The sequence below is a fragment of the Mus caroli genome, unplaced genomic scaffold (assembly GCF_978045245.1).
Source record: "Mus caroli unplaced genomic scaffold, Mus_caroli_1 scaffold_7, whole genome shotgun sequence".
Classification (NCBI taxonomy): Eukaryota; Metazoa; Chordata; class Mammalia; order Rodentia; family Muridae; genus Mus; species Mus caroli.
Genome location: NW_028227262.1, coordinates 17,078,569 through 17,101,345, shown reverse-complemented (window position 1 = coordinate 17,101,345; position 22,777 = coordinate 17,078,569). Strand labels below are relative to the sequence as shown.

At 38.3% G+C, this 22,777-nt stretch overlaps 1 protein-coding gene across 1 annotated transcript; it reads left to right on the top strand.

Annotated features, from left to right (window-relative positions):
• The first annotated feature begins 231 nt into the window (after positions 1 to 231).
• LOC110297074 (taste receptor type 2 member 120) lies at positions 232 to 1,119 on the top strand. The gene has a single exon (XM_021165862.1). The coding sequence runs from the start codon at positions 232 to 234 to the stop codon at positions 1,117 to 1,119; it is 888 nt and encodes a 295-aa protein (XP_021021521.1).
• The last annotated feature ends 21,658 nt before the right edge of the window (positions 1,120 to 22,777 follow it).

Here is a 22,777-nt window from a genome sequence, read left to right as displayed (position 1 = left end):
TTATGGTAATATAAATTTCCATTAAAAATGAGACTGCATTCACCTATTATTATAACACATTACTATTCTGCTCAACACAGAGTTAAAAAGAAACAAGAACTCTTGTATACATTCAGTTATTCACAAGTATAATTATGTTCACATATTTAAAAAAACTGAATCATAATCTGTGAATTGAGCCTTGCTTTTTTTGTTCTCTCTCTTTTTATTCTTTTCGTTTTGACAGACACAATGAATTTGGTAGAAGGGATTGTCACCATCATAATGATGACAGAATTTCTCTTAGGAAACTGTGCCAATGTCTTCATAATCATAGTGAACTTCATCGACTGTGTGAAGAGAAGAAAGATCTCCTCAGCTGATCGAATTATAACTGCTCTTGCCATCTTCAGAACTGGTTTGTTGTGGGCAATGTTAACGAACTGGCATTCATATGTGTTTACTCCAGACACGGACAATTTACAAATGAGAGTTTTCGGTGGAATTACCTGGGCTATAACCAACCATTTTACCACTTGGCTTGGGACCATACTGAGCATGTTTTATTTATTCAAGATAGCCAATTTTTCCAACAGTCTATTTCTTCATCTAAAAAGAAAACTTGACAATGTTCTTCTTGTGATTTTCCTGGGATCTTCTCTGTTTTTGGTTGCATATCTGGGGATGGTGAACATCGAGAAGATTGCTTGGATGAGTATTCATGAGGGAAATGTGACCATAAAGAGCAACCTGACGCATGTAATAAGCATCACAAATATGCTTCTCTTCAGTCTGATAAACATTGTACCATTTGGTATATCACTGAACTGTGTTCTGCTCTTAATCTATTCCCTAAGTAAACATCTCAAGAATATGAAATTCTATGGCAAAGGATGTCAAGATCAGAGCACCATGGTCCACATAAAGGCCTTGCAAACTGTGGTCTCCTTTCTCTTGTTATATGCCACATACTCTTCCTGTGTAATTATATCAGGTTGGAGTTTGCAAAATGCACCAGTCTTCCTATTTTGTGTGACAATTGGATCCTTCTACCCAGCAGGTCATTCTTGTATCTTGATTTGGGGAAACCAGAAGCTTAAACAGGTCTTTCTGTTGTTTCTGAGACAGATGAGATGCTGACTGAAAAAATGAAAGTCTCCCTGTCTTTAGATAAACAACAGTGTCATGTACACATAGAACATGTATACTGGAAGTAATATAGATAAATATTAGATGAATATAAGTAGGCATAAAGATTTGAAAGAGACAATTTATATAACAGTAATGAACCTCATTTCCTATAATTCTTTTAAGAAAAAAATGAAAGATGTTTTTAGAAGCTAAAAACAGATTTTACCCCTTTTAGGCTATTGCTCTTCTGTTAATCTTAAAACATTATAAGGGCAATGAATTGTCCCTCATTTCTTCGTTTTATATATTCAAATTTATTTTAATCTCATCCAAAGAAGATTCTGACTTTCCATTTTTCAAAAAAGTATAATCATTGCAAAACTGTACAGAAATCATAATGTTTAATCTACTATCTTTTCTTGTTGAAACCACTTCTATTAAAACTATATAAGGCAAGTATAGAGAATATACTGAAGATATGGTTTCTTGTAATCTTGTATAAGATGTAGAAATTAAAGAAATATGTTGATATAGTTGAAATAGTCAGTTATTGAGTTTTCTGTGATCAAGTGAGGATTTCTGTGGTTTTTGGAGACTCAGTTGTCTTGTGATTTTTTCTGGAAGCTGTTTTATGAGAGACTTTTTGCTGAGAATAGATGTAGTGTTTTTCTGAAAGCTGTTTAGTGAAAGGGCATGGGATTTTGCTGGAGCAGAATCTTGAGAGGACACTGGATGTTTAGAAAGAGTATAACACAATAGATAATAGATTGATTCTTCTTGCTGTCTTCTTTGACCTTCCCTTGTCATGATTTCACGGAGAGAAACACACCGAAGAACTTGTGATGTATTCTGCCTGCTTCTTGGCATGTCCAAGGACACATTAAGATCAGTGGAGCCTCATGGTTTCTTCTGAATAGAGCTGCTGCTATAGATTCATGTTTGGAGTTTGAAGACTGCCATTACTCATTTGTGTTTGGTGTTTTGCTTGTGAACTGGACTGCTGACAATGAAGATTTAAATCTCCCCAAAGAAATATGTTTTAAAAGGACCAAAGTTCCTGCTTCCTATTATCCTTTCTTTTTTCCTACCACTGGGTAGAAGGGAGGTTGAAGCACTAAAAAACTATAATTGGTGGGATCCAGCTCATGGGGAAGTCCCAAGGCCTGACAGTATTACTGAGGCTATGGAGTACTCACAAAAAGGTCCTGTCATGACTATATTCCAAAAGACCCAACAAGCAGCTGATAGAGTCAGATGCAGATATTTGCACCCAACCAGTGGAGAAAAGCTGCTGACCCCTGATGTTGAATTAGGGAAAGGCTGGGAGAAGCTGAGGAGGAGGGCAACCCTGTAGGCAGACGAGCAGTCTCAATTAACCTGGACCCCCTAGGTTTCTCAAACACTGGACTAGCAACCAGGCAGCTTACACCACCGGATATGAATCCCCCAAGACATATACAGCAGAGGACTGCTGGGTCTGGGTTCAATCAGAGGATATGTACTAAACACTCAAGAGACTGGAGGCCCCAGGGAGTTTAGAGGTCTGGTTGGTTGAGGGCTGAGGAGTGGTGACATGCTTGTAGAAACATGGAGCATAAAATCTGGGTGTAAAATGTAAATAAGTTAATAAATAAAAGAAAAAAAACAACAGAAAAGAAAAATTTAAGGCTCCAGTGTGATTATTAATTTAGGATGCAACTCATAAGCCACTCCTGGTTTTATTCTTTTTTTTAACAATATTCATTTAAAGTAACACAATTAAATGTATATTTTTAACACATGTCATTAAGTTTGTTCTTATTTCTCCCCTATCCACACTACCCATTCTCCATACCCTCTCTGTCTCTAGTTCTCTTCCTAATCTACATTGTCACTTTTTCCATCTTCATGTTACAACTATCCACATTTTACACACACACACACAGAGAGAGAGAGAGAGAGAGAGAGAGAGAGAGAGAGAGAGAATTAAATTTTAATCAACCTATATGAGAAAGCATACAAAATTCGTCTTTCTGAATCTAGTCTATTATTGGATATTTTGTTTATTTACATTTCAAATGTTTTCTTCTTTCCTGGTTTCCCCTCCTGAAACCCCATATCCTTCTCCCTGCTTCTATGAGGGTATTCCCCCCACCCACTCACCCTCTCCTGCCTCATTGCTCTGCCATTCCCCTACACTGGGGCATACAGCCTTCCTAGCACCAAGGGCCTCTCCTCCCACTGATATCTGACACTACCACCCTCTACTATATATGCAGTTGGAGTCATGGGTCCCTCCATGTGTACTCTTCGGTAGGTGGTTTAGTCCTTTGAAGCTCTGGGTGGGTCTGGTTGGTTATTCTTCCGATGGGGTTGAAAACCTCTTCAGCACCTTCAGTCCTTTCTTTAACTCCTCCATTGGGGACCCTGTGCTCAGTCCAATGGATGACTGCCAGCGTCCAGATCTGTATTTGTCAAGTTCTGCAAAGCCTCTCAGGAGACAACTGTATCAGGTTTCTATCAGCAAGCACTTCTTGGCATCAACAATAGAGTCTGGGTTTGGCTCTGTATATGTGATGGATCTCCAGGTGGGGCAGTATTGAGGGAAATATTTTAAAAGTCAACCCACCACCTCTCCTACCCCACCAGTCAGTGTTCCCACTCTAGTACTGGTATTCTTAGCCACCACACTATGTCCCAGTAGGGTCCTGCTCCATGTGTTCTTACCACTGAGCTACTCTGTCCCAGCTAGCAAGTTCATCTTTTTTCCACGCAACGCCCTCCACACCTCACAATCAGCCATCTCAACAACTAGTTACTAAATAGAAACATGATTTTAAAGTTTAATTATCCAATCAGATTTATATAGCAATAAGATCACAATTTACAAGATGCTAATACAATAATTTCAGAGCCAATTAATAAGGATAAAACGTTAACCCAATTATGCTAACCTGTGAAAATCTTAGTTACTTGTGGCTGTTTAAAACCACGTGGGATCAGGATCATGTTTTTGTCCGTCTGCCTCCATGTTGGCTTCTCCCATTCTTCCTCCTGCTACCTCTCTATATCTCTCTGTCCCTCAGACTCCTAGCTCTGCCTCTCTTTTCCAGTCCAATCACAGGCCTGTCACTTCCCTAATGATTGGACAGAGAAGATTCTGTAACAGGGCAGTCTCTGGATGGACTCTCCTTCTGTTTCTGCTCCACACCTTGTATCCTTATATCCTCCTTTGAGTATTTTGTTCCGCCTTCTAAGAAGAACTAAATCATCCATCCTTTGGTCTTCCTTTTTCTTGAGCTTCATGTGGTCTGTGAATTGTATCTTAGGTATTCTGAGCTTTTGGGCTAATAATCACTTATCAGTAAGTGCATACTCTGCGTGTTCTTTTGTGACTGAGTTACCTCACTCAGGACGATATTTTCTTTTTTTTCATTGGTTATTTATTTCATTTACATTTCCAATGCTATCCCAAAAATCCCCCACAGGCTCTGCCACCCACCCACCCCCACCCACCCACTCCCACTTCTTGACCCTGGCATTCCCCTGTACTGAGACATATAAAGGTTGCACCACCAATGGGCCTCACTTTCCACTGATGGCCGACTAGGCCATCTTCTGATTCATATGCAGCTAGAGACACGAGCTCCGGGGGGGTACTAGTTAGTTCATATTGTTGTTCAACCTATAGGGTTACAGATCCCTTTAGCTCCTTGGGTACTTTCTCTAGCTCCTCCATTGGGGGCCCTGTGATCCATCCAATAGCTGACTGTGAGCATCAACTTCTGTGTTTGCTAGGCCCAGGCATAGACTGACAAGAGACAGCTTTATCTGGGTCATTTCAGCTAAATCTTGCTAGTGTATGCAATGGTGTCAGCATTTGGAAGCTGATTATGGGATGGATCCTTGGATATGGCAGTCTCTAGATGGTCCATCCTTTCATCACAGCTCCAAACTTTGTCTATGTAACTCCTTCCATGGGTGTTTTGTTCCCAATTCTAAGAAGGGGCACAGTGTCCACACTTTGGTCTTCATTCTTCTTGAGTTTCATGCATTTAGCAAATTGTATCTTATATCTTGGGTATCCTAAGTTTCTGGCCTAATATCCACTTATCAGTGAGTACATATTGTGTGAGTTCCTTTGTGATTGGGTTACCTCACTAGAGGATGATGACCTCCATGTCCATCCATTTGACTAAGAATTTCGTAAGTTCATTCTTTTTTAATAGCTGAGTAGTACTCCATTGTGTAAATGTATCACATTTTCTGTATCCATTCCTCTGTTGAAGGGCATCTGGGTTCTTTCCAGCTTCTGGCTATTATAACTAAGACTGCTATGAACATAGTGGAGCATGTGTCCTTCTTACCGGTTGGAACATCTTCTGAATATATGCCCAGGAGAGGTATTGCGGGATCCTACAGTAGTACTATGTCCAGTTTTCTGAGAAACCGCCAGACTGATATCCAGAGTGGTTGTACAAGCTTACAATCCCACCAACAATGGAGGAGTGTTCCTCTTTCTCCACATCCTCGCCAGCATCTGCTGTCACCTGAATTTTTGATCTTAGCCATTCTGACTTGAGTGAGGTGGAATCTCAGGGTTGTTTTGATTTTCATTTCCCTGATGATTAAGGAAGTTGAACATTTTTTTCAGGTGCTTCTCAGCCATTTGGTATTCCTCGAGTGAGAATTCTTTGTTCAGCTCTGAGCTCCACTTTTTAATGGGGTTATTGATTTTCTGGAGTCCACCTTCTTGAGTTCTTTGTATATATTGGATATTAGTCCCCTATCTGATTTAGGATAGGTAAAGATCCTTTCCCAATCTGCTGGTGGTCTTTTTGTCTTATTGACTGTGTCTTTTGCCTTGCAGAAGCTTTGCAACTCTGAAGAAAGAATTTCAAGAAGATCTCAGAAGATGGAAAGATCTCCCATGCTCATGGATTGGCAGGATCAATATAGTAAAAATGGCTATCTTGCCAAAAGCAATCTACAGATTCAATGCAATCCCCATCAAAATTCCTACTCAATCCTTCAACGAATTAGAAAGGGCAACCACTAGATTCATCTGGAATAACAAAAAACCTAGGATAGCAAAAACTCTTCTCAAGGATAAAAGAACCTCTGGTGGAAATCACCATGCCTGACCTGAAGCTGTACTACAGAGCAATTGTGATAAAACCTGTATGGTACTGATATAGCGACAGACAAGTAGACCAATGGAATAGAATTGAAGACCCAGAGATGAACCCACACACATATGGTCACTTGATCTTTGACAAAGGAGCTAAAACCATCCAGTGGAAAAAAGACAGCATTTTCAACAAATGGTGCTGGCATAACTGGCAGTTATCATGTAGAAGAATGCAAATTGATCCATTCCTACCTACTTGTACTAAGGTCAAATCTAAGTGGATTAAGGAACTCCACATAAAACCAGAGACACTGAAACTTATAGAGGAGAATGTAGGGAAAAGCCTCAAAGATATGGGTACCGGGGAAAAATTCCTGAATAGAAAAGCAATGGCTAGTGCTGTAAGATCGAGAATCGACAAATGGGACCTCATAAAGTTGAAGGACAATATTTTCTAATTCCATCCATTTGCCTAAGAATTTCTCAAATTCATTATTTAGTTTAGCACAACATTTTGGTTCCTTAATTTTCTCTGCAAAGGTCATGTATTTACATCTTTATTGTCTATTTATGTCATGTTTTATTTATCATCCACTGATTTTTCTTCTTATCTGGTTCCATTTGTTTCTTCTTATTGATCATGCACATGGATGTACAAGTAGTGTGACATATGTGTGTTTCTTGACCTAATATTTTGGGTATATCATAAAAGTGATTTTATTTTAATTTTAGCACCTTCTAAATAAATGTATATATGTATGTTAAAGTTTATATCCATGTCACTAGGATATACATGTTTGTTTTTTACCGAATTCCACACCAGAATTTGTGGTAACTTCTTTTTAAAATTATTCATGTATCTTTCAAATAATAAATACATATTTTTTTCCTTTTCCCTTCTCTTTTCTGCCTCTAAATATTCCTATATACCCCTCCTTGCTCTTTTTCAAATTCATGGATTTCTTTTTTTATTACGTTTTGTTATGTAACTACAGAAAAGTTTATATAATTTACTTTTAGGTGTGTATTTAGGGTGGATCAATTGGTTTTAGATAACTAGTTGTACTCTTTTTCTATTGAACACTGTTTCTTCAATTGTCAGACTTTTTTATTTGCCTTCATCTTTTATGGAGGGCTGAGTACCTGTGGGCTTCCCCATTCACATTGGCAAGATTATTATTGTTTTCAATGTTCAGGTCACTTTTAGACAACCATGTTGATGAGATTTTTATGAGTATACTTCTGAAATTACTATGAGTCATTATCACAGCAAACTTCTTTATCATCAGTCTCTTATAACCATTTCTGCCCATCTTCCACAATGACCCCTTAACCTTAGATGTATGAGTTTCTTTTAGATGCACTCATTAGAACTATGCTCCTCAGCTTTGCATTTTGATTGGTCATACTTTTTGTGGTGATGTCTTGTCTTTACTATAGGCATTTTGATTTGGGTGTGATAGAATCTTAAAACTTTTATAATTTTAATTACCATGATAACTAAGAATATTCAATATATTTTCTAATATTAACTTGTTATTTTGGTTACTAGTTAGTCTCATTTCACTGACTAGTATGTGTGGTGATTCTCTCAGGCTTCACAGCAGGCAGGGACAAAATGATGCATGAGTAGACAAGAATGGAACTCTGCTTAGACAGATTGTGTTATATCTGCTGCTGTACTAAGACTCCTAAAGTCTGGCCCAGATTAAAAAAAATAACTACATTTAAATACAGCATGATTTTGGGGGAAAAGGTATTCATATAACAATTAACTCGGTCCCTAGTGTACAATAATTTAAGACATGCTTTCATTGAGATTCTTTGCAAAGTATATCTGGCTTCTTTTACAGGAGTAGAGACTTCTTACTCAGAGATAATTCTCATGATTTAGGGCCTAGGTATCTTGACTGAGATAAACATACAATCTTTGAATATCAGGATTGCCCTGACCATAATATAATATAGAAGTTGTTTAGGCTATTGTAAAATATGAGTGACATCAGTCCTAATGATAGGTTTTATGGCATAAAAGCAGTACTCAAATTTTAAGTGAAAAATTATGAGGTAAAACATATATTGTGGAAGACATCAGCAGAGTCTGTCTCATCAAACAGCAAAGGTTCACCAGGTTGTAAAACTACATCATCTCTGACATTCCAGGAAGAACAACTACATACTTCATTTCTGAAGATGTAAGCTGTATTTTTAACTTTCCTGGGTTCTCCTGTTCTTATCTGTGTGCACAAGACCTTATTTGCTCTCTAAAATACGTCCTGTTTGGAAGCAGGCAAAGGCAATGAATGCTGAAACATTCAACTGAGTTTAATTCTGTTCAGGGTGAAAATTTTACACTGACAATCCTGATATGCCTATTTTTCCTACATAGTTAAGGATAGTGGGTCTCCTTAATGTAATGGTGGTTGCTTCCTCCCTTTCATGAAGTTAAGGCAAAGTTGGCTGAGGCTGGAACATCCTTTCAAGGTATCCGAAAGCATTCATCTTCCTCTATATGCTATGGATGTTATTTGTCTTATGCAATGAGCTCCATCTCCTCAATATGCAGATGTCTCCCAAACACTGACTGGTAATAGAACATAGAACAGCCTCATACTCATACAGTGGGGTGTATTAGATGGATTTGTAACCAAACTGTGTTTTTACTATGCTGCCTTTGTTTAAGGAAGTAACTTATGCAAAAGAGGTTCAGCTGCTTTGACAAGGGGAGATTTGCCAATGGAAAGGAATAGCAGAATAAGAAAAAGACATATAGATGTTATCTTCTTCAGTGGTCTCTATTTGGCAGGACAAATAGCAAAAGTAAGGAGGGGGTAGGAAATCAGGGTGAAATGCAAAGAAATAAAGCATAAATTGGGCCAGTGCTAAAGAGCCTTAAAGAGATTCAAAAACTTGAAACCAATGGGAGAAATCAGGTGGTCAAATATTAAGCCAGTAAAAGGACATTGAAGAAATCATAAAAGAGACACACCAGGCTGAGAAAGTGAAAATATATTGTTCAACATGTCGATGGATGGAGACTATGATGTGAACTATATACAAAATCATCATGATCAGAGAATAATTGAAATTGAAAATCTCTAGATGAAGAGTGTTTAATTTTTATTTTAAGATTGTTTTTATTTTAGTTGTATGAATATGTATGTTTCCTATGCGGGTATGTGTTGTAGGATATTCGATCATATTGTCACTTCAAGATTGAGATATTTACTGAAACATAATCTGTTTCTAGCTGTGGTGTGGCTCAGTCCTTAGTACACACCTTTATTCTCTCTTGCTGGAGTACAGTCATGCACTTAGTACATACATTTAATCCAAAACAATAAAGGCCAAATGAGTTTGTAGAAGGAAGCATCCATGCTTTAACATAATATCTAATTTGGTGGCAGACCAAGTATTGAATCAGAGAAAGATTTGACAGAACAGGATATACCAATTCACACAAAAAGAGAGAGAGCAATGCAGAAAGAGAAAGAAAACAGTTTCTCCAGGGGAGTTTTACAACAACAGGTAAAAGAGAGAACAAGCCAGATATAGGAAATGTCAGAATGAGCTAGAGAATATGTTCTAAGAAGATTAGAACAGATTGTTAGTGTTAGTTTGAGGTCAAGCAGAATAATTTATGAGAAACTGAGAGTACCCATATTGAATCAGTCAGCCTCTAGAGGAATTTGAGCCAGAACACCTGGGTTGAACCTGCCAGTTAGAGCATGGAAAGAACAAAAAAGGAAGAGCTTATTCAGTAGTAAGTCACAGATGCTGAAAACACTATGATAGATCTAGATAAGATTGTATGGAGGCTAGAACCTTCCAGGACTAGGCCTAGGTTAGCAGACTTAGGCAGCTAGCTTCAGAGACAACAACTGTATCAAGTGAATAAAGGTTACTTTTCCAGGCATATGCACATGTAAGTGCAGGTGCTGACGAAGTTCAGAAGAGAGAGTCAAATCTCCTAGAGATGGAGAGGGGTACATGATCTGGTATTGGGTGAGGGAAAAGGACTGAAATCCCCAAGTGCCAGCAGAAAAATGGAAACATGCAACATCTGAAGGTAGAAGGTTGGGGGGGGGGTTCCTCCAGAATGTACCAGAGACATGGGAGGTGAGAGATGTTCAGGACTCAAAGAGAGGGACCTTAGATGAGATGTCTGAAAGTAGGGAGAGGGAAATTATAGAGCCAAACTCAAGAAGAAAGACAGGGCATCAAGTGAGAGATGGAGTCCACAGTCAAATCTCTGAGACATGATTGTTCCTGTCTGAAAGAACTGCAGGAATGGAAATGAAGAAGAGCATGAGAAAAAGAATGTCCAGTGACAGGCCCAAAATGGGATCCAGCTCAAGGGGAGGCCCCAAGACCTGATAATATTACTGAGTCTATAGAGTGTTCACAAAGAGGGACCTATTGTGACTGCCCTCCAAAAGATCCAACAAGCAGCTGAAAGAGTCAGATGAAGATATTTTTACCCATCCAATGGTTAGAAGTTACTGAACCCTGTGGTTGAATTAGGGGAAAGCTGTAAGGCTCTGAGAAGAAGGGCAATCTTGTAGGAGCACTAGCAGTCTCAATTAACCTGGACCCCAGAGATATCTCAGATATTGGAACACCAACCAAGCAGCATATACCAACTGTTATGAGACCCCAACACATATATACCATAGAACTGCAGGGTCTGGAATTAGTCAGAGAAGATGCACCTAACTAACCATCAAGAGACTGGAGACCCCAGGGAGTTTAGAGGTCTGGAGGGGTGGGGGTGGGAGGTGGGAACATTCTTGTGGTGACAGTGGGGAGAGGAAGAGGTATGGGATGTGAAACACTCAGAGAGTAGACAGGGGGGGGGATAAAATCTTGAGTTTGAAGGAAAGAAAGAAAGAAAGAAAGAAAGAAAGAAAGAAAGAAAGAAAGAAAGAAAGAAAGAAAGAAAGAAAGAAAGAAAGAAGGAAGGAAGGAAGGAAGGAAGGAAGGAAGGAAGGAAGGAAGGAAGGAAGGAAGGAAGGAAGGAAAAGGGAAAGGGAAAGGGAAAGAAGGGAAAGGGAAAGGGAAAGGGAAAGGGAAAGGGAAAGGGAAAGGGAAAGGGAAAGGGAAAGGGAAAGGGAAAGGGAAAGGGAAAGGGAAAGGGAAAGGGAAAGGGAAAGGGAAAGGGAAAGGGAAAGGGAAAGGGAAAGGGAAAGGGAAAGGGAAAGGGAAAGGAAAGGAAAGGAAAGGAAAGGAAAGGAAAGGAAAGGAAAGGAAAGGAAAGGAAAGGAAAGGAAAGGAGAAAGAAACAAAGAAAGTGCTTGTGTGCTATGTGATATAAATGTTCTGAATCAAACTCAGGTTCTCTTCAAGAGCAATGTGCTCTTAAATGCCAGTATATCTCTTCACTCAAAAAGAAATGCTTTTTCAAGTGCAATAGAAGAGCATTTGGGGGCCTTTGTTGTAACAGTGAACAAGAGAACAGATAGGATCAGGCTCAGTGATATATAAGTAGAAAAAGTGAGTAAAATACATTCTCTTCTCTCTCTGAGATAAAAGCTACTTAACTATTCACAGAGCAGGCAGTGAGTGTTTTCCCCTGAAAAAGAAAGTACATAGGGGATGATAATGATTCTTCACCCTACCTGGGACCATATCAGCTGACCTGATCACCTTTGAACCCAAGTTATGCTGAGAAGTACATGATGGCCCTATTAAGACACTCAGCATATGGGTGGAAATCTGCATCCACAGTGGTGTCAGAACCCCATATTGAAGAGGACACATGGCTTATGGCTATTGGCTGTGGGGTATTGAGGGCTAGATGATATAGTGTTTTCTATTCATTTTGCTGTACCCATCCTATCTTTTTTGACCAAACAATTGACAGAAATGATGATATAATATTCACTGGCCCCTGCTCAAATTTCTTTTTAGTTTCTATTCAGCTCTCTAAGACAAATTAGTACACCCTTCAAGCAGCAATGGCCTATAGAAATTCTACCCACTTTCTGAGAAAGTATTTCATTATAAAATTCTAATTCTTGTGTGTGTGTTTCATATTTATAAATGCTTCTAGAACACTAAAAACAACAGTTAAATACCTAAATGAAATAGTTTAGTATAACTGGAAAAGATTACCGTAACTTACTGTTCCAATTATATTCTTTTGTTAAATGTTAATTTTTATTAGATATTTTCTTCATTTATATTTTAAATTCTACCTCCTTTTCTAGTTTGCTCTCTAAAAGTCACCTATACCCTCCCCCCTACCCTGCTCCCCAATCCACACACTCCTGCTTCCTGGCCCTGGCATTATCCTGTACTGAGGCATATAATCTTTACAAGACCAAGGGCCTCTCCTCCCATTGATGGGCAACTAGGCCATCCTCTGCTACATATGCAACTAAAGATACAAGCTCTAGGGTTTACTGGTTAGTTCACATTGTTGTTCCTCCTATGGGGTTTCAGACCCCTTTAGCTCCTTGGGTACTTTCTCTAGCTTTTTTCATTGGGGGTCCTGTGTTGCCAATCCTATTCTTAAAATTCCAGAAACCTTAAAGATTGCTACTATAGCTTCTGCATTCACAACATGACTTGATGACAAGTTTCCCTTGAAAAAGATACTTTATTCTTTAGCAGTAAAACCTGGAAAAAAACAGGTGGGTTATAAACTAAAATCTTACTCCTTTATAACTGTTTTTCATAGTGCAGGTTGCTGTGGGAGAATTGTTACTGACAGTAATACTCAGATATGGAATCTGTGCTATGCTAGATGTGTCCTCTGTTGTCATAGTAGCACTGTTTTTATGGGTCCAATCATCTTTTCTCTTGAATTTAAGGTCTATGTATAAGGTGAAAACTTCCATCTGGTACTGTAAACCCAGAGAAAAGCATGAGGCTTTAGCACTTTAGTTCCTGATGGGCAGGAACTAAATGTTCATAATGTTCATCATTATGAACAGGATCAAGACATTGCCATTGATCCTGTTCTAATAGATATGACATATCTGTCAAAGTTTATTTGTATGTTTCTGTGTTGCTCATACATGACTACTGTCATTAGCTTCAGTTATGAAAGTAAACACTATAGAATGAATGATATTCTACAGAGACTTTTAGCTGGCTTGGGTCCTTAGAACTAATGACAGTAGCTGTGAATGAGTGCTCCAAAGTTCAGACCTGGAAGAAAAATATAGCCAGACATTTATGTCATTCCTTCTAGGGAACAGTGGCTAGTTTAGTAAAGTGGATAGAAAGAATGCACAAAGCCAGGTAGAAGAATGAAGTATTCTTTACTTGTTTGCTCCATAATGCAACATTCCTTCCTGGAGTTAGGAGAGATGCTCACCAAGCTCAGGAAAACAACAAAACCTCCACCACAACAGAATCATCAATCAACAAAAGCAACCCAAGACTTGAGAAACTCTTGGAAAAGATGATATTTACTGTTAGAGAAGCAATGACACTTTCTGGAGAAAGCAAATTTCCCAGCTGGCTTTGCTGCTAGCAAGTTTTTAATGAATCTTCATCAATGGACTAGTAATTTTGTAATTACTTTCATTCACCCAGGCTTTTATTCACAAACACAAGATATGCAAGTTTGCTAAGTCAAACTCAGATGGAATTATTTTTGATCTCTCATGGTTTTCTTCTCTTGGATGGGCCTACATTGGCTCACATTTGGTAGGAATTGTCACACTGTCTCACTGTCTAAATGGCCATCAAGGGTTGCATAATCTGTGACAGAAAGTTAATGTCCTCCAGTTTGGGTGCACCTTCCTCACTGGGAAATAGAAGACATGGCTGAGCTTGGAGAAGAAGTTTCTGGTATGCTGTTTCATGGGCTAATATTGTACCAGCTCCATTTCAATCATCTTGGTAAATTATGTAGGTCATCATTTGTATAGGCAGACCAAATTCTGCTCTCTTGCCTCAGCTAATATTCATCCTTCTTGTTCTTCTGTAAACCTTCCTGATTTGACAAAATTCACCAATTTAACCACAGCCTTGTTTCTGGAGATTCATTATTTGTATTTTTATTCAGAATAGTGATTCAATAATAACTTCATAGTGATTTTTTTTTTTACTGTTTTGCTTTTCTTTTAAAATTGATAATCTTTTTTATTTACAACCCAAAATGTTGTTGTTGTTTTTTGGTCCCCCTTCCCAGAGTACATCTCTCCTGCCCCCTTTCCTTCACCTCTGTGACTATATACCCCCATCCTTGGCATCCCTCCACCCTGGAGAATCAAGTCTCTACAGGATTAGGCACATTCTCTCCCATTGAGGCCAACAAGGTGGTCCTCTATTATATATATGCCTGGGGCCTTGGAACAGCCAATTATGCTCTTTGGTTGGTCACTTAGTCCTGGGATCTCCCAGAGGTCCAGGGTACTTAACACTGTTGGTCTCCCAATCAGGTTACTATCCCTTACAATTACCACAAGCCTTCCCCTAGTCCTTCCTTTGGGCTTCCATCTTCTGTCAATTGCATTGCTGTGAGTATCTGGTTCTGTCTCAGTCAGCTACTGATAGAGCCTCTTGGAGGAAAACCATGTTAGATTTCTGTCTTCAAGCACAATATACTATCAGTAATAGTGTCAGGGTTTGGTACCTTCACATGGATGGATCCCAAGTTAGGCTTGTTACCACTTGGCCATTCATTGTGTTTTGCTCCTTTTTGTTCATGCATTTGTTTTAGACAAGAATAATTTTAGGTTGAAACTTTTGAAGGCGAGTTGGTGTTCCCACATTCTGGGGAACCAGTCTAACTACAGGAAGTTGTCTCTTCAGGTTCCATATCCCAATTGTTGGGCATTTTGATTAAGGTCACCCAAATTTAATCCTGTGAGCCTCCCCCATCACAGGTCTCTGAGACTTTCTAGAGATTCCACCCAGTCCAACCCCTGGGAACTGTGTATTTCCATTCACTCTCCTGGACGTCTGGGCTTCTCTTCTGTCTCTACCCACATACAAGATTCTGCTCCCCTTATTCCTCCCCTCACCTCTCCTATTAAGGTCCCTTCCTCCTAACTGAGATTGAAGCATCCTCATTTGGGCCTTCTTTCTTGTTTAATTTCTTAGGGTCTATGGAGTTACCATGGGTAACTTTTTACTTTTTGGCTAATGTCCATTTATCATTGAATACATACTTTTGAGTCTGGCAAAGCCCATACTTGACAAAACTGGAAAATCTTGATGAAATGGGTAGTTTTCTAGACGGAGAGCAAGCACCAAATTAGATCACAATTAGGTAAACTATCTAAACAGTTTCATATGTCCTAAGAAAACAGAAGAAATCATTAAAAACTTTCCAAACAAAAGGACCAGGGTCATATGGCGTTCATTAAGAATTCTACCAGACATTCAAGGAAGAGTTAATACCAATACCCCCAAACTATTCCACAATATAGAAACAAAAGGAAGACCACCTAATTCATTCTATGTACCAACAGTTACTCTAGCACCTGAACCACACAAAGATAAAACAAAAGAAGAAAACTCCTGACAAATTTCTCTTCAGAAAATTAATGCAAAAAATACTCAATAAAATGCTTTTCAACCAAATCCAAGGACAGATTAAAAAAACATCATTCATCATGATTAAATAGGCTTAATCCAAGGAATGCAGGGATGGTTCATTATACAAAATCTGTCAATGTAATCCACTATATAAACAAAATTAATTGAAATTTTCACATGATCATCTCATTAGATGCTGAAAAAGCTTTGACAAACTCTAACACCCCTTCATGTCAAAAGTCTTAAAGTGATGAGGAATTCATGGCACATACCTAAACAGAGTAGAAAGCAATATGGAACAAATCAACAGCCAACATTCAATTAAATGGAGAGAAAGTTGAAGCACTCTCACTAAAATCAGTGACAAGATGATAAGACTGCTAATCTCTCTCTGTATCTATTCAATATAATACTTGAAGTTCTATCTAGAGCTACAACAAAAGGATCCTAAGGAGACTGAAATGGGAAAGGAAGAAGTCAAGTTATCAGTATTTGACATGATATGATAATATACTCAATAAACCCACAAAATTCTACCAGAGAAGTCCTATAGCTGATAAAAAAGAAAAAAATACTTCAGTAAAGTGGTTAGATATAAAATTAACTCAAACAAATCAGTAGCTTTCCCTTACACAAATGCTATACAGACTGAGAAAGAAACTAAGGGAACAAAATCTTTCATAATTGCAAGAAATAACACAAAATTTCTTACCTAACTCTAACTAACCAAGTGAAAAATCTGAATGACAAGAACTATGAGTGCCTGAAGAAAGAAATCGAAGAAGACCTCAGAAGATGGAAAGCTTTCCCATGGTCATGGATCAGTAGGATTAAAATAGTGAAAATGACCATCCTATCAAAAACAATCTACAGATTTTGTGTAATTCCCATCAAAAATTGTCCACAATTATTCAAGGGCATAGAAAGAGCTATTCTTAACTTTATGTGGCAAAACAAACAATCAAACAAAAAGCCAGGTTAGCCAAAACAATTCAAAACAATAAAAGAACTTCTGGAAGAATCACCATCCCTCATCTCAAGCTGTACTATCAAGTAATAGTGATAAAAACCACATGGTATTGGCACAGAAATAGACAAGTAGATCGCTGGAATAGAATTGAAGACCCAGAAATAAACCACAGATGTCTGCACACTTGTTCTTTGACAAATTAGCCAAAACCATACAGTGGTAAAAAGAAAGAATCTTCAACAAATGGTGCTGTTCTAAATGTAGAAGAATGGAAATTAATCTATACTTATCATTGTGCACAAGACTCAAGTACAAGTGGGTCAGATATTTAGAAAATATATCAGAATATGGTTTTAAAGGGGAAGCCATTTTATAACTAAACATGAAGAAATTCAAATGCCATTTTTCTATGTAAGATATGCAAATAGAATCTTATCATACATGGCAGAAAATGGGGTTTTGTCAAATACCCACATGCCCCCTACTACAGTCAGTTTCTCTAGAGTAACAGAACTTTAGGAATGTCTCTATATACTAAAGAAATTAATTGGATTGACCTTCACTCTGCATTGCACCTAACCCAATAATGGCAGCTGCAAATGGAAAGCCTAAGAGTCTAGTAGTTGCTAAGTCCCATGAGGTTAGTTTCAGCTGGTCTTCTATACAAGCTGGAAACTTGAAGAAGTAGATTCCAACATATTAGCTGACAGGTAATTGCAATCAGCCAAAGAAGAATGAAGCCTTCCCTATTTCATTGTCCTTATCTAAACCTGTAGCAGACATTATGCCCCAGATTAAAGGTGTCTACCACTACAGCTGGACCTAAGATTTTCTTTACTCAGAAATTGCTCTGATCCAGGCTGGCACTGAATTCAGAGATCTGCTTTACTCTCTATACTAGAATTAAAGACATGCATTGCTTTGCTTGGGTCTAAGCTTTCCATGGACATTGCGCCTCAAGATCAGGATCAAAAGCATATGTCAGTCCATGTCAAATCTAGATCAAAAGCCTGTCTTCTAGCCTCAAGATCTGGATCACTGGTAAGACTTCAATTTCTGCATTGTATTTTATTCCAGATATGGTCCAGTTGACAACCTGGAATAGCCATCACACCAATTAAAACTTATTATATTGTGGGAAGTCACATTTATTTTTATGCTTTACTTCCCTCTAGATCCCCATCCATCTTATATATTTTTAGGTTCAATGCTATTAATATTTTGTGATCTCTCTCTCTCTCTCTCTCTATCTCTTTCTGTCTGTCTCTCTGTCTCTCTGTCTCTCTCTCTGTATGTTTGTGCATGAGTGCACAAATATTCATAAATGTAATTATTCATACATGTAAATATTTGTATAACACGTGCATGCTGGTGTATATGAATTTATGTGCATATGTATATTGAAACCTGAGAAAATGATAAGACTTTGTATTACTCAGGGTTCTCTAGAGTAGCAGAACTTATGAAATGTCTCTCTAAATTGAGAAAATGTGATAACTTAAACCCTGTCATCCAACCAACCCATCAATGCTTGGCTGTGAATTGGAGTCCAAGAATCTAGTGGTTTGTCAGTTTCACAATGCTAGTAGTTTCAGCTGATCTTCTGTAGAAGTATGTTCCAACAGATATCATGGCTAGTAAGTGCAATCAGGCAAAGAAGAGTGAATCTTCCTTTTTTCAATGTTCCTATGTTGGTCCCCGAGAGAAGGCATGGCCCAGATTAAAGGTGTGTACCACCACTCCTGGATCTGGGACTTGCTTTGTCCCAAGCTGACCTTGAGATCTCCTTGCCTCAGTCTCCTGGAATTAAAGGAGTGTACTGCGCTGCCTGGGCCTAAGCTTTTCATGGCCTCTATGCCTCAAGATTTCTATGTCAATATTCAGGTCAGAAACTTGTGTCCTCCAGCCTCAAGATCTGGATCACAGGTAAGAACTCCAATACTGAATTGTAGTTCATTCCAGATATAGTCAAGTTGACAACCAGGAATAGCCATTATAGACTTTTAATTATTAAAATAAAGATGGTTATACATTTAGAGCTTATAGTTTTATCAAAAATACTCAATGAGAGAGATCAAAATAGAACAGATCTAAATAGAAAAAGTCTGCAAAATTGAACCATTCTATAATCTTAATGACTTCATATTGCTGGACAAAAGGCATGCTACATTGGGAGAGAAGCTCTATATTTGTTGTTAACAGGAAAGAAAAAGGACTTATTATTCCAAAGTAATAAGGATCCAATTAGAGTGCTGGGCGTGGTGGTGTATGCCTTTAATCCCAACACTTGTGAGACAGAGGCAGGCAGATTTCTGAGTTCGAGGCCAGCCTGGTGTACAGAATGAGTCCCAGGACAGCCATGACTATGCAGAGAAACCCTGTCTCAAAAAACCCAAATAAATAAATAAATAAATAAATAAATAAATAAATAAATAAATAAATAAATAAATAAAGGATCCAATTAGAAAGAGGAAGAGTCTCTGAAAATATTGGCTGCAGAGAGGAAGAAAGAAATCAAGAAGACCAAAAAGGACAAGTAACATGATTTATTGATCCTTCTACATGGTAAAAGCTCTAAACTGGCTAAGACATAAAAATGTATCTAACCAGAACTTCAGCTATGCATAGCCAATGTATCGTGTTGGCTATAGAGTCCTCAAGACTCATCATGCCATCCTTCCTTTTCTTTAATTTTTTAAAATTAATTATTTTATTTATTTATATTCCAGGTGTTGCTTCCCTCCACTCTTCTATCCTTTCATGTGGCAAGAATAGAGATTTATATTACAGTTTGGTTACATAATCAAACTAACCTATTAATAAAAACAGTTGTATTTAACCTGCTCACACAAGGAGGGAAAGAATCATCTTTAACTGACTTATACATATTCTCTACATTATGTTAATATAGAAATATATATTACCTCTAAACGCTATGTGTTCATAGAAAAAAAAAAAGATAAAAAATTCTGCCCTGACAGGACTAATCCTTGAGAATGCTGCGATGATGCTGCTGTTTCAGCTCCCTGATTGATGTTGCCTCACACTGATGCTGTTTCAAGAGATATGCCATGTCACATAATATTTCTTCCTTCTCATGTCTCTGATGGGGCTGAAGACTTAGATAGTCATAGTCTTACTATATATAAGCTTTACTTGCTTAGGATTTTAAAAAGTTTAAGAAGACATTTTTTAGTTTAATAATACAAATTAGGATAGCAACCGATTTACATATGCAACTCTAGACTCACCAACGTGGGATAGACAATAAAATATTTAAGCTACCAAATATAAATGGAGTGGACATTATAAATATATATCATACCTTATAGTTTTCATAACTGTTTTCAATTTCTATCTGAGAAAAAAAGAACACTTTATTGGACTAAAATTGGGAATTGTTGATTGGGATTGTTTTTTGCTTTGTATTGTAATGCTAACTACTGGTCCTCAAGGCCTGATTGTACCCAAGAATGAGAGAATCTCCATGCAAATCCAAGTGCCTCTATGAGAATTTGCCCCACCCACTCACACAAGACATCATGATTCGATAGCCTATAGCTAGGCAGAATTGAGATAGAAGGGGTTGGGGTTCCTGAGCTTGGGGTCTGTGGAGAACCATGAGGAGAAGTAAGAAAGATCAAAAAGAGGAAGTCACCATGGAGTAGGTGACTTCTGAATACATGCCATAAGGTTTGGAAAACTGTGGTTAACAGCAGCCCAGATGGAATGTTGTAGTTTTCCAGCAGCTTATGGTCAAGCAATTTTCACCTGAAAGGAGGGTTGTAATGAAAAGGACCTGGCAAACGGGGGGAACTGAGAGGGGGGCCCAAGAGAAGAAGTCAAAACAAAGTTCTGATCAAGGCTCTAAGTTTAATTCTGTAGCTGAAGCTTATACCCACTTCAGCAAACAAAGGTCTTCTTGAGAAACTTTCTCTACAGACTAAACATAGATAGGAGTTACTCTTGGCTGAACACACTACTCTCTGACCTTGGCTACACACACTGCTCTCATGGCCTTATCTATACAGACTGTTCTCATGGCAGTACTCTGGCTTTTCACAGAAGGTAGTAAATTATAACTCAGGATTATCAGTAGAAAAATAGCATAGAGGGTAGACATCTGCCAAGATCTGGTGTTGATTAAAGCTTATTATAAATGTAAAGGTTAGATTTTTTTTTAATCTGGGAACTATTGTCAAAATCAGGATAGAAGGCCTGGATTGAGATAAAATATTTATACAACAGCGTGGGCTTTTGAAACCCCCAAGAGACACTCCAGTGACACATCTCTAACATCTCCAATAACAGGGCTACAATTCACAATTCCTTTTTTTTTTTTTTTTTTTTTTTTTTTTTTTTGGTTTTTCGAGACAGGGTTTCTCTGAATAGCCCTGGCTGTCCTGGAACTCACTCTATAGACCAGACTGACCTCGAACTTAGAAATCCACCTGCCTCTGCCTCCTGAGTGCTGAGATTAAAGGTGTGTGCCACCACCCAGCAAGGGCCACAATTCCTAATCCTTCCCAAACAAGTCCACATGCTATGAACCAAGCATTCAAATACACAAGTTATATGGGCCTTTTTCACTCAAATCACCACATTTGACACATCTATATTGACTTTGTTGCTGTGAATTATAATATTTCTTTCCAATATCTTTATTAATTTTTACTCAAAATATTATATATAAATCGTTTCCTATCGCTTCTCAGCCTTTTGGCTAAGATCAAGTATAAATGGTTTCCTATCTCAGTTCAATACTAATTTCTTAAATTTATCACATCATTGCTGTCACTTTTCTTTTAGTTTTTCATATTTTCTATACTGTTGTCTTTTTGTTGTAGTACTGGAAATGTATTCTAGGGCCTCATAGACACTAAGCAGAAGATCAACCACTCAGGTATATTTCCCCATGCTAATTGTAGTTCTTACAAATTAAATTTATTTCCATAATTTTCACATTTCCTTCTTGGTGTTTCCTTCAGCACATTAACTTTCCTTTTAATTCTTAGTAATTGTCATTAAAATGTGCTGTACTTAAAACAATCATTTCATAGAATTATCATCATAGCATGTGTGTATTCATGTGTTTAATGGGTTTAAACATATATGTCAATATGTATAGAGGCCAAAGGGCAATTTCAGGTGTCATTCCCCAGGATGTTATCTACCTTGATTTTTGAGAGAGTTCTCAAAGGCCTGGAACTTGAATATCTGGCCGGGCTGGCTGCTTAGAAATCCACAGGTATTTACCTCTTTTCCACACATTGTTACCCAACACTGAATATTTCATGTGGCCATCACCATGCCTGTCTTGTTACCTTCTGATCTTTTTTTGGTGGGGGAGGGGAGAGGGCTTGAACACTGACCTTATACATTCATGGCAAGTATTTTATAGCTCTATTGATCTTCTCATCCCAAACCTTATGATTTCTAGGTATGCTCTTGTGTTCCTGCATATACTCATTAACTGCATGTTAAAATCAGTCTAAATGATCATGTTCTAGAAATGGAATCTGTTGGTTAATATATTTTTTATTATTTCACTTTTTTGCATTCCAGGCATTGTTCTCCATCCGGGACAACCCTCTCACAGTTCCTCATCCCGTTCCTCCTCCCCCTTGCTTCAGAAAGGGAGCTCCCCACCCCACTAGGCCTCCCCCTTCTGTGAGGCCTCAAGTCTCTCAAGGATTAAGCACATCTACATAGGGCAGACCAGGTAGAACTCTGATATATATGTGCCACTGGCTTCAGACTGGCCCATGTTTGTTCCTGGTTGGACTCCTGCTCAGTCTCTGGGAGCTTTCTGGGGTCTGGGTTAGTTGAGACTGCTGGTATTCCTATGGTGTCACTGTTTCCTTCAGCTTCTTCAATCCTTCCCCTAATTCAACCATAGGGGGCCCCTGACTTCAGTCCAATGGTTGCTTGTAAGTATCTCTGTCTGTCTCATTCAAATGCCGATAGCTCCTCTTGGACAACAAGCATCCCAGAGTCCCTTCTGAGAGCATATCATAGCATTAGTAATATTTTCAGGCCTTGGTGCCCTCAGTCGCTATGAGATGGAACCCAAATTGGACTGGTCATTG